This window comes from Schistocerca cancellata, chromosome 1 (assembly GCF_023864275.1).
Source record: "Schistocerca cancellata isolate TAMUIC-IGC-003103 chromosome 1, iqSchCanc2.1, whole genome shotgun sequence".
NCBI classification, from domain to species: Eukaryota; Metazoa; Arthropoda; class Insecta; order Orthoptera; family Acrididae; genus Schistocerca; species Schistocerca cancellata.
Window position 1 is genome coordinate 489,696,580 of NC_064626.1, and position 12,396 is coordinate 489,708,975.

General features: G+C 43.0%; 1 protein-coding gene across 1 annotated transcript in view; it reads right to left on the minus strand.

Moving 5' to 3' along the window:
• The window catches only part of LOC126177811 (potassium voltage-gated channel subfamily H member 8), a 475,984-nt gene that overhangs the window by 367,246 nt on the left and 96,342 nt on the right, over nt 1-12,396 (minus strand). Inside the window, exon 2 of the mRNA XM_049924483.1 lies at nt 5,635-5,776. Within this exon, the coding sequence (XP_049780440.1) occupies nt 5,635-5,776 (142 nt within the window). The remainder of the gene's footprint in view (nt 1-5,634; nt 5,777-12,396) is intronic.

Consider the following 12,396-nt stretch of genomic DNA (forward strand, 5'->3'; position numbering starts at 1 on the left):
ATGTGTCTGAAACTAAAAGTTATCAATCATTCTGAGTTACTGGTATTAACGAGCGGCAGTAATACCTGTGCGTCTAGTAAGAAAAATGTTCAAAGATGCTCAGCTATCAGTGGAGTGGTACATGTTGAGAAATTCTGGGAGAGATTAGAAAACAAACATATAGACCATGGGAGAGACTGTGGAAGTAGACGTAATTAAGACTGTATTGAGAGTCAGGTGGAAACAGGCGGGACACGTAACGAGATGAATGAAAGGTAGATGGACCAAGTAAGTTCCTTCCTGAACTCCGGGAGATAAGAAAGGACATAAAGGATGACTTAATGGAAGGTCGATGGATGGCATCAAGAACACGCACGTGCAATATTGATACGTATATCTGTAGACCGCGAAATATAGAGGAGGTCAAAAAACGGTTCAAATGGCTCTAAGCGCTATGGGACTTAACTTCTGAGGTCATCAGTCCCCTAGAACTTAGAACTACTTAAACCTAACTAACCTAAGGACATCACACACATCCATGCCCGAGGCAGGATTCTAACCTGCGACCTTAGCGGTCGCGCGGTTCCAGACCGTAGCGCCTAGAACCGCTCGGCCATCCCGGCCGGCAGAGGAGGTCATTACACAGCTGTGAATGTCAAGCTTCTGACAACATGGGAATGACATTATAATCACTGTCAAGTCTTCGAGTTGCAGTGAAAGTATTTTGTGAACATCTGTTTCGTACCCCAGAAGCTTCTGCAGATGAGAAAACAGAAGAGGGGACATCAGAAAAGGTAACCAACTGCAAACATGCCAAAGTTCCACGCTCTCAATAGAATCCATTCATTACGCTGAGTGCTGACCAAGAATTTCAGTTATCATGAGAATTTGAGAGATTGAAAAAGAATCTCGAAACATGGAGGTTGATCAGAATTTTATCTCCAGCACACGAGGATTAGCTCAGATATGAAAAATATGAGGAAGTTAATTGGCTGTGTCCCATTCTTCGAGAGATTTTCCTTGGCGGGAGGACTCAGCACTCATGCTGAGCAGGTACTTGAGCGAGCAGTTGCGGCTCCAGGTCACGAAATCTGACAACGGCCTGGAGAGCGTTGTGCTGACTCCACATCTCTTCATACCGCTTCGACTGACACCACGGGCGGAAGATGACACGGCTGTCGGTCGATACCGATGGGTCCGCCATGGCCTGTGGATGGAGATTAAGTTACGGAATATATAAATCAGAATGGCTAGCCTTATATTTGGGCCCCGAATATCCGGACCCACTCCTCAGTACACCGTAATCACTGTACACCTTCGCTCGGTAATGATCCTGACGGACTGCTAGTGGACGTACGTGATGAATCACACAATGATGAACAATACTGACAAGGCAGACGTATGCCTTTTTTGTAATAAGAAATTCGTAACTTTATCAGTGTAGCTACCTAATTTTGCTAAGCACATCTGCGATGTGAGTGATCAGCAAGGTCAATTAGTTTATTAAACTCGGTATTCCGTAGCGGCTCCATCTATTTACTTTCGAGAAGATGTTCCCGTATCCTGCTCGTGAGCATTTGGCGCCACCACTGGATAAACGCTATACGTTTCTGCTTCCGCAAAGTAAACAAGGCCATTTCAGCTCTACGGTGCAGCGCACCACACCGTAACGGCTCCACAGGTGGTTTGACGCTCTGCGCCCACCAACAGGTAGCCCGCACAGCCGTAGCGCCGGGGGTGACATCATGCAGAACAATGGCGGAAGGGGCGAGAGGTGACAAACACAGATACTCATGCACATCAATGTTAACAGTAAACATGAAACACTCGTAAACACAATAGTTTCCAGTTTAGAAACAACAAGAATCACAAGCAAAACAATCATGCGTTTTTATGTGAAGAAACATTTATCGATTTTTATTTACAGCTATCGTCCCCCTGGATCTTAACCTAGTATATTGAAAACCAATTATAACAAAAATGAGTTACATATCAAGCAACTGTGTTAGAAATGTGGCTTTTTAAATACCACATATGCATTTAGTGAGATGTTGTGTTATCTGCAAACACAGAACCTTCCATAGCTCGTTTAAATGTTGGGAGGAATGTGTATCTGCAACAAACCGTTGTCCTCTGAATGTGGAGAGCAGTTCCATTCCCAGAGACGTTAATCTATACAAACTGGAAATCGATATTGTTTGGAGCTCGTCATGAGTGATCTGAATGTTATTGCATACTTCTTTTAGTTACAGTTTTGCAGAGAAAGTTACGTATAATAGTTCGATAATACCAGATTTACTTATATTCTCCATAGTTATGTAGTGCAGCCATTACTATTTGTTCGCTTCTTATTGTTATATTATATACTTTCATGGAAACACATTTAATAAAATAAAAGGATGTTTGTTTACGACTTGCAGGAAATTATGATGAAGGAAGCTTGGATTCTACACACTCACCGACACCGAGAGTGTTGGAGATGGAGCACGAGCTCATTACACAACTTGCTTTCTTAGCGCTGATCACCGTTGACCCCATGGCTATGGTCGTGTGGTGACTTGGCATTCTCTCCTCCCACATGTGTCTTCACTGTAACTACTTCGCCCTCTCCACCTGTGTAGTATTGTCTCTCTTCTCCAGGAGTTTCATGAATAAATTTATAAATTTGGATCGTTCACTCCGTACGTTATGCTGTTGTCTTCCAAACTCATTGATTCCATACAGTAAAACGCTGTATCTTTCAAATTTGGCCTGAAAAACAGTATCTGACAACTGTTCTGGGTTGGAGGTCAATAGTTAAGAAAATAGATTGCCTTGACGGTTAAAGCAAAAAGAGAATGGAGAATGACTGAAATGTGCGCCTGCCATTTTTTATTTAATTTATTTATGAATGTCCGCTATTTATCCACAATCTCTTCTGATTAGTGTTACATTTCGTTATATTTTTCTTTATCTCTATTCCTGTGAATAATCTCTGCACTGTTCTTAGTAATCCATCAACGACATTATTCTCTTTCTACTCTATGCTGCTTCAAAATTAAAAATGGCCACTAACAAGTATGCAGGTACATTCTCGATCAGGCTGTCGCTGCTGTAAGCAAAAATTTCCAGGCGGTTTTCTTTGTGGCTCTTCTAACTTCACTTCCGTACTTCATATCATTTTTTATTGTTAATACCGTTTTATAACATCACTTCCTAACTCTTGTAGTAATTTTTTATTGCCGTGTTATGGCTTGTTCAGTTTCATGCAGTGAAATGGTCAGAGGAGGTTGAGCAAATTATTTCGTAAATAAAAGGCAATTGTTTAGTTTGGGCTGTATTTCAAGTCTATCGGCTGTATTTCTTGCTAGGTAAGACTTGTTTCAGTTCTTAGTATCTTTTTCACATTTACTTTTTAGAACGTTGACATTATCATTCTTTCGATGATTTTTGTGTTGGATTACCCGTAAACCGAAACTACACAAAGTAAACTTTCCACTATCCCTCATAATAGCCGTTCCTCTTTGGAGCAACCCGGACCTGTCGATTATTTCACTCCACTATGTTTTAATTATCTCACTGAAACTCCGCATTTGCACTGTGTAGGCGAATATGGGAAGAACGTACGACTGCAAAGAACTTCTATTTAAGGAAACACAATTCTTTAAGTTCTGCATGTGTGAACTAACATATATTATTTCAAATAAATGTTTAGCCTTTTACCAAATAAACCTCAAACACACTCATGAATCTGTTGGTCATAGCTCTGTTACATGGTTTAGCCGGCCGGAGTGGCCGTGCGGTTCTAGGCGCTACAGTCTGGAACCGCGTGACCGCTACGGTCGCAGGTTCGAATCCTGCCTCGGGCATGGATGTGAGTGATGTCCTTAGGTTGGTTAGGTTTAAGTAGTTCTAAGTTCTAGGGGACTGATGACCACAGCAGTTGAGTCCCATAGTGCTCAGAGCCATTTGAACCATTTTTTGTTACATGGTTTTCGAAGTATTTTCATTCGCTAACCTTCTAATCTACGTATTACTCAAATGTGGATTTTTAAATTTGAAAATCCTTGATGCACGGAGTTTAACATTTTAAAAATAATTTTTGTTCGGTTTTAACCGCTCGAGCTTGATAACATCCTTTCTCAGTAAATACAACTACCAGTAACAGTAGACACTGTTTGAGAAGCAGGTTCCACAGTAAAAAATTAGAGATGGAACATATCAGTTTAAGCCCGAATGGGAGCTATTCATTTATGATGTATGAAATTGCAAATTTTGGCTCCTGGCAGTTTCCAGAATATGTTCATTGAGCCGGCGTACTAGCATTTCTTGCGAAACACATTGTCTCAGTACTTGCTTGATATGCCACTAGCACGTCAAAGCAAGTGTTTCACGCATGTCGGCACTCCCGTACAGTTCAATGTGTGTGGCAGAAAGCACTACACTTCACGCCAACCTGATATGTGGGTACATATGATTGTTTCAGTACTTGCTTGATATGCCACTACTACGTCAAAGCAAGTGTTTCATGCATGTCGGCACTCCTGCACAGTTCAATGTGTGTGACAGAAAGCACTCCACTTCACGCCAGCCAGATATGTGGGTACATATGAAAGCCTGAATCAGTTCTTTGACTTACACGCAGACCTATTTGAAACCAGTGGGCTTCCTCCTGTGCGATTACGCCAGTTGAGTGGATTAGCTTTATCCTTCTTTGAAGAAGCCCCTTCTCTTGTATGAGTCGCGGAAGAATATGTGAAAGACTACGCATTATGCCAGGCGTATTCGACAGTGTTCGGTACCCACTGCAGTGGCGAAGTGCAGCCCGCACTTGAGCAGCAAGTGAAAGGCGATACCCTAAAGGAATTTGACTTCATTAAGTCGACGTGTTTTTATAATAATATGTATGTTTTATCACCGTTGTGTAAGACGTCATGAACCTAGCCAGTGTTGTTCAGGTATGTCATGGCAAATTCGCGATGCGAATCTGTGGACGAAATGACGAGTGTGACTTGAATATATGACACTGTGATTGTGAGAGTAGACAACAATATTTTTCGTACACTGTAGATGGACGTATGATCGTAAAAAAATAAAGCAAATAAGAGAGTTAAAATATGGAAAAGTAGATACTTTCGATACAATTGCTTGAAATCTAGAAACTCATTCATAACTTTCAGAAAAACAGTAAGATATGGAATACTTCTTTCGGTTGATATGACAATCTCATAGCTCGAAAAATGTTTGAGGCCACACATTGATATATCGTTTTCTTCTTGATTTTACGTGAGGAATTCGATTCCTAAATATTTACCACTACTTACGATACATCCAGTGTAATGTTAAAGACTCAACCTTAAGTCATAACGAATTCCCTATGTTGTAAAGCAATTTCTTGTGACGAAATATTTCTTTTTCGATGCTTCATGGGGTTACCAACGAAATAAATATGAATTAAATGTAACTATAGAAGAAAATTAAAACCAATTTTACTTTCAGAAGTAAGAAAGAACAGAACAAATGGTGATCTTCAGGCAGGCAGACAGGCGCGAGGTAGGGCTTCGACTCCAGGCAGGGACAGCCGAGCAGAGGCGTCAGGCAACATGCGGGGTCTGTTCTGGGGTGGTCACATGCCCAGGCAGGCACACCGACAAACGCCACTGAGGTGGATGCGACTCACCGCTGTCGTATAACTCACATATCTGCAACTCGGCCATCTTGGTGTGCGTGATGTCCTTGTGCGACGCGAGGAAGAGCACCACCTCCCTCTTCTCGTTCTTGATGGGCACAATGTCCAGCAGGCACCAGAATGGTGTTCCTGAAAACAGAAGTTTGCATTACTTCAGCTGCTGTAGTACACCAGTGAAAAACCCAAGATGAAAACCAGTGAAGCAATAATCCCACATCACCGAATATGTATTGACAAAATGTGACAATGTGAACCAATCAAATACTTTTGCAGCACTTCCGTTCCTGTATTTAAGGGGAGCAGGGAATGAAACAGTGAGACCTCGGTGCTGTATCCCTTGGACATTCGGCTGTACCGCAACACATTCAGATTGCCCGAGACTGTAATTGGCATTAGAGACTGCATATCCACTGTTGGTAAACAACACATATTTAGTGGCAGACCTACGAAAAGCTCCGCACAATGTAGTGGCGCCAGCATCATTACAGGCGGCGCTACAATCAGGGAACTATTTTCTTACACCTGGTACGTGAGGCCTGAAAACCGATCGTGTACTCTTCCGCCGGACATGCTTATAACCAGCCGCCCGAGACTGTACAGTCCTTCACCGGCGGCAAACCCTGCCGATTAGGGTACTACGGAAGATTCTTCATTTGTCTTTCAAATCTCCAACGTTCTATCTCTACGATATAGCCTGAGAATTGGAGGTTATCAACTGATTTATGAACACTACCCAATCTTTCTACAGACAGACAAACTGGTCCGCTAACCCCTCATTCACCGCTTAGCTGCCGGCCGGAGTGGCCGTGCGGTTCTAGGCGCCGCAGTCTGGAACCACGTGACCGTTACGGTCGCAGGTTCGAATCCTGCCTCGGGCATGTATGTATGTGATCTCCTTAGATTAGTTAGGTTTAAGTAGTTCTAAGTTCTAGGGGACTGATGACATCAGAAGTTAATTCCCATAGTGCTCAGAGCCATTTGAACCATTTGAACTTTTGATTTCCCTGACGTGCACTTTCGAACAGGGAAGTCACATACTGCTCTTTTATGTCCGCGTCACAAGGGTAACAACATACTTATCGATATGCCAACAGGTAGTGATGAAAATCGTTATATCATTGAGCGTGGATCTTAGAACTACTTGTCCGCAGCTCGTGGTCGTGCGGTAGCGTTCTCGCTTCCCGCGCCTGCGTTCCCGGGTTCGATTCCCGGCGGGGTCAGGGATTTTCTCTGCCTCGTGATGACTGGGTGTTGTGTGATGTCCTTAGGTTAGTTAGGTTTAAGTAGTTCTAAGTTCTAGGGGACTGGTGACCATAGATGTTGAGTTCCATAGTGCTCAGAGCCATTTCTTAGAACTACTTAAACCATTCTAAGCTAAGAACATCACACGCATCCATGCCCGAGGCAGGATTCGAACGTGCGACCGTAGCGGTCACGCGGTTCCAGACTGTAGCGCCTAGAACCGTTCGGCCACCCCGGCCTGCGAAGTCTTCTGTTGCGTAACATTCAATGCCTCAACATGTGCATTGTTAACGTGCTTGGATACTCCCAGCAGGGATGGGAGAAACCGACCTGTTAAAACCGATACAGGTTTCTTAGTTCCTAATAACCGGTACTATTAGACATTTCTTTGGTCTCGATTGTAAGTTTTTACTAAGCTGCAAACAGATTTGTCATACGAGCAACGCTAAAATTTTGGTTTTTAAATAAAAATTTGTTTAATAAACGAGTAATGTTTATGTGTAAAATTTCCATTATCTTGAAATACTGGGTTACTACAGAAAATGGGAAAAGAGATCAATACGGTAACTTCTCGCTGTCGTCGACGGACATGGATTGTACTGTAGAATGGCACAAACCCTTGTCTCAACGCATTTTACGAAGTGCGGTACCAATGATGTACAGTGCTCCATTAGCTTTAAATGATTAAAAGCTGGAGGCCGCTCAACAAACTTGTGACATATAATGAGACAACATCCGTAGTGTTTCTTTGAAGTGGAGGCAATTTTGGTTGATATACCTACAAACTTGGAATAATAACTGAACCCTAAAAATTTGGATTCTAGAGGTTAAGGAACTGATATCATTCGAAAGTGACGATGGAGGTACGTCACCAACTTGTGACCTTCCACTCTCGCTCTCACCGCACCCCACTTCTTCACCTTTGTCATCTTTGCTGCGGACACCGAGACCGATTTAAATTAATTAACTCAGTCATTACAACAAACGTAAAATAAAAGAGAAACAAAAACATTAAAAAGTACCTGACCTGCTGCCTGCGTCTAAATAATGCTCATTTACCTGCTTGTAGCCCTTGAAAATGGACAAGTTAACGCAATAAATACAGTTCTCCAGTCCTTTAGCACTAACTATTCGTAGCGCCCAAATAGTGGTATGATCCTGGATTACAATATGACTTCTGGGAAGTTTAAAAAAAAAGTATCAATGCTACAACACTGTAGTATTCACCTCCTCATCAGGCTTCGAGAAAATAAGCGAACGATGGGTGGAGTAAGTTTTTCTGTTAGTTACCTGTTTTATTTGATATTTTAATGCTACATATCTTGAAAAGTATAGTGCAAAAGACGGGGGGGGGGGGGGGTCACAGAAGTTTTAAATATTTGTACGATGTGTATGTTTGTTCCTGGAAATAACAGCAATAAAAACCGAAACACGGCTGTTTCAGGAACCTGTTATTTTGAGCTGTTTTAGCACTCAGGCAAAACTGGAAATGAAAAAAAAGGATGTTGCCGAAAACCGGTCGTTTCGGCGACTGCTATCCCTAACTCCTCGGCACGCTGTCCACATGTTGCCCGAAAAATTTCTGTTTAAGTCTATCCAAGTCTCCAACGGCGGCCCTCTTGGGATAGACCACTGTCTGAGGAGGGGTCTTACGAGAGGGGTCTTACAGTTTCAGTCGTGTTAATGTCAGCGCACACCGGAGACCATTGCATTCAGTTGATTTCTCCCGCATGGTGGAACTTATTGTGGAGATGGGCCCGGTGTGTTCACGTATTATCGTCTTGAGAGACGAATCTGTGGCCGAAATGTTGACTGGGGAGCTGGACATTAGGTTTGAGCGTCCGATATAACATAGCCCTCCAACTACGAACGATGGTCACGAAAGCCTTGCCGGCCCGTGTGGCCGAGCGATTCTAGGCGTTTCAGTCTGGAACCGCGCGACCGCTATGGTCGCAGGTTCGAATCCTGCCTCGGGCATGGATGTGTATGATGTCCTTAGGTTGGTTAGGTTTAAATAGTTCTAAGTTCTAGGAAACTGATGACCTCAGATGTTAGGTCCCACAGTAATCAGAGCCATTTGAACCATTTGAACCCTGTTCCACTCGAAATTGGCACGTGGGGAGAATGATTGTCAGTAAGGCTCTTTATTAGCTCTAGTTTCTCGAATTTTTTCATCGTGGTCTTTTCGCGAGATGTATGTGGGAGAAAGTTATATGTTGTCCGACTCTTACCGGAAATTACTCTTTCGAAATCTCAATAGTAAACCTCTCTCTGGTGCACAACGCCTGTCTTGCAGTGTCGGGCTCTGAAGTTTGTTGATCATCTCTGTAACGATCTCATGCTGACTAAACGATTTTGTGACGAAACGCGCCGCGCTTCATTGGATCTTCTTCTCTCTCTCTCTCTCTTTCTCTCTCTCTGTCACTCTCTCCTATCGCTACTACACGGTAAGGTTCCCAGACTGATGATTGATACTCAAGATTTGGTCGAACAAGCAAGCCACTTCTTTAGTGAATGCGTTACATTTCGTTAAGGTTCCTTCTATGAATCGCTGCCTGGCGTTTGATTTTCCTAATGTTTGTTTCAAGTGGTAATTCCACTTACTCCTTGATATTTTACGTTGTACTGTTTCCAGTAACTGGTCATGGACTTCTTTTCCTATGTTTGCGCAATATGTTACATTTATTTACGTCCAGCGTCAATTGCCAGAGCCTGCACCATGTATCAATCCTCTATATATCCTTCTGCAATTCGCTACTGTTTTCTGACATAGGCATCCGCATGATCTTAATGAGCTTCCGACCATTTCTACTAAACCATTGATAAAAAAAAAATCCTTTGCATCCGTAGATTTTGTTCCGTTAAGAGCTATTTTACGACACGGCAGTGGAGTTCAGCGTCAAATACCTTCCTTAAGCCAAGGAAATCGGCATCTTCAACTTGAGCGACGTTGTTTACAGCGCTATGGATCTAATGGAAGGATAAGGCGAGCTTAGTTTCGCAGAACGTGTTGCGTTGTTCTACAGCAGACTAACGTCAGCGATGTAGGCCTGTAATTATGTGCATCTGTTCTACGACCCTTCTTGAAAACGTGAATGATCTGCGCTTTTCACCAGTCGATAGATACCCTTCGTTGATCCAGCGAAATACGATAGGCCTAGCGGTTCTCGGGGCTACAGTCTGGAACCGCGCGACCGCTACGGTCGCAGGTTCGAATCCTGCCTCGGGCATGGATGTGTATGATGTCCTTAAGTTATTTAGGTTTAAGTAGTTCTAAGTTCTAGGGGACTAATGACCTCAGAAGTTAAGTCCCATAGTGCTCAGAGCCATTTGAACGATTTTTTAAATACGATAAACAGCTGCTAGAAGTTGCGCAAGCTCTTTCGCACAATCTTTGTAGGATCTTACGGGTCTCATCCGGTCCTGATGCCTTTCAGTTATTAACCGACTGTAGATGTTTTTTTATTATTATTATTATTCCGCGATCGGTTACCTCAGTATCTGACATTTCGACTTTCGTACGATGTCTGAAAGATGGGATGCTACTCCGATTTTCCGTGGTGATAAAATTTCGGAAGACTGAATTCTGTATTTCCCTGAGCCATTATAGTCACTGACTGGCTGACGGAAAAGATGCTTTGGAACCGCTTACTTGTTTTCGTAAGCCTAAAACGTCAAGGTTTTAAATCAAATCTGTTGACAAAATTTTACCTTCAAAGTCACTGAACGATCGCCGCATTGCTCTCCTTACGATCATTTTCACTTCATTCAGACTTTGTTTTTCAGCTAGGTTTTGACTTCTCCTGAATCTATGATGAAACTCTCTTTGTTTACGTAGCAGTATTTTAACACGACCATTAAACCGCGGAGGGTCTTTTCCGTCCGCTAAGACCTTGCTCAGAACTTAATCGTCTAAGGCATATTGAACAATGCTTTTGAATTATTTTTCGATTTGTGCTCCACATCTTCGATCTCAGCAATGAACATTTGTCGTTGACTATTCAAATATTCTGAATTTTTTCCTGTCTCTCTTACAAAACATAAATATTTTATTACCTTTATTAGTATTCCTTGCAGTAGCTGTAGGCACAGTTGCTACTTGTGAACACTGACACCTTCCTCTATGTTAACTTATTCGATACGTTCAGGTATGTTTGCAGCTAGGAGGTCTAAGACGTTTCCTTCTCGAGCTAGTTCTCCAATTATCTACTGAACGTAATTTTCGGGCAAGACGTTCAGAATAATGTTACGCCAATCCTTATCTCTCGCACCAGTTTTGACAGAACGACTATTCTAATCTGTACCTATCAAGTCGAATTCACTCCCTATTACAACGACATAAGCAGAAAATATGTTAACAATATCGTGAAACTTCTCTCTGAAGCGCTTTTCTGCATTTTCCAAAAAATGCAATTAATTCTATCCCGTCATTCGTTCTTCTAAAATGGCTGGACCTATCACCGTGTTACCCAGCATTCCACACCAAACGTTGGTCGGAAAACGAACTTGGAAATTATTACGTTTGTTGCTCATTCCATTCCGCCTAAACATGGCTTCATCAGCGAATAGTATTAATGGAAGCAAAATTCGAAAGTCGTGTAGTCAGTGACAAAATTCATGACGTGTGGCACTGTCGCCAATGTGAAGGATGTGGACATGCTGCATCTGAAATCGGTACAAATTTTCCGCATCTAATGTTCGCCATACAGGTGTTCGGGGGACACTGATACGTGCAGAAAGTGGCTGTGTACTGGCAGCAGGACTGTGGTGTAGTCTCAACAACATGTTGCAGTTGTTCTTCCTGCACAAGTTGTTGAACTACGCGTTCACAAAAAAATGGGAACTTCGAATAATACCTCTTTCACGTAATATGCTGAAAGTACTGGTAAACACTCTAATCAGGAAATCGACGAGTCGGAAAGCAGTGACGGTATTCTTCGACAGCTGCAGGAGCACTACCACCGCAGAAGCAGTCAAAATATCTGCATGTTGTTCATTAGCGTGGATATGTCGCATTCTAGCCAGCGGGTGTAGAAAACACCGTTAAACTATGCTTCTCTCTGATAGACGCTCAGTCCCTTGCACTTGGTTGGTTGGTTGGTTTGGGGAAGGAGACTAGACAGCGAGGTCATCGGTCTCATCGGATGAGGGAAGGACGGGGAAGGAAGTCGGCCGTGCCCTTTTGAAAGGAACCATCCCGGCATTTGCCTGGCGCGATTTAGGGAAATCACGGAAAACCTAAATCAGGATGGCCGGACGCGGGATTGAACCGTCGTCCTCCCGAATGCGAGTCCAGTGTCTAACCACTGCGCCACCTCGCTCGGTTCCCTTGCACTGCTTCACTCACAATACACCACGGAAACCTTGCTTTCAACGGGCTCGTTCAATAGCGGAGAGACATGCCGAACAAATAGAGTGAAAGCAAAGAGGTAACTTGGGCAAGAATAAAACGTCGAAGAGACTGGGTGGGTGAGACGCAGTTTTGATAGCCTGCCTCTTCTAATTTA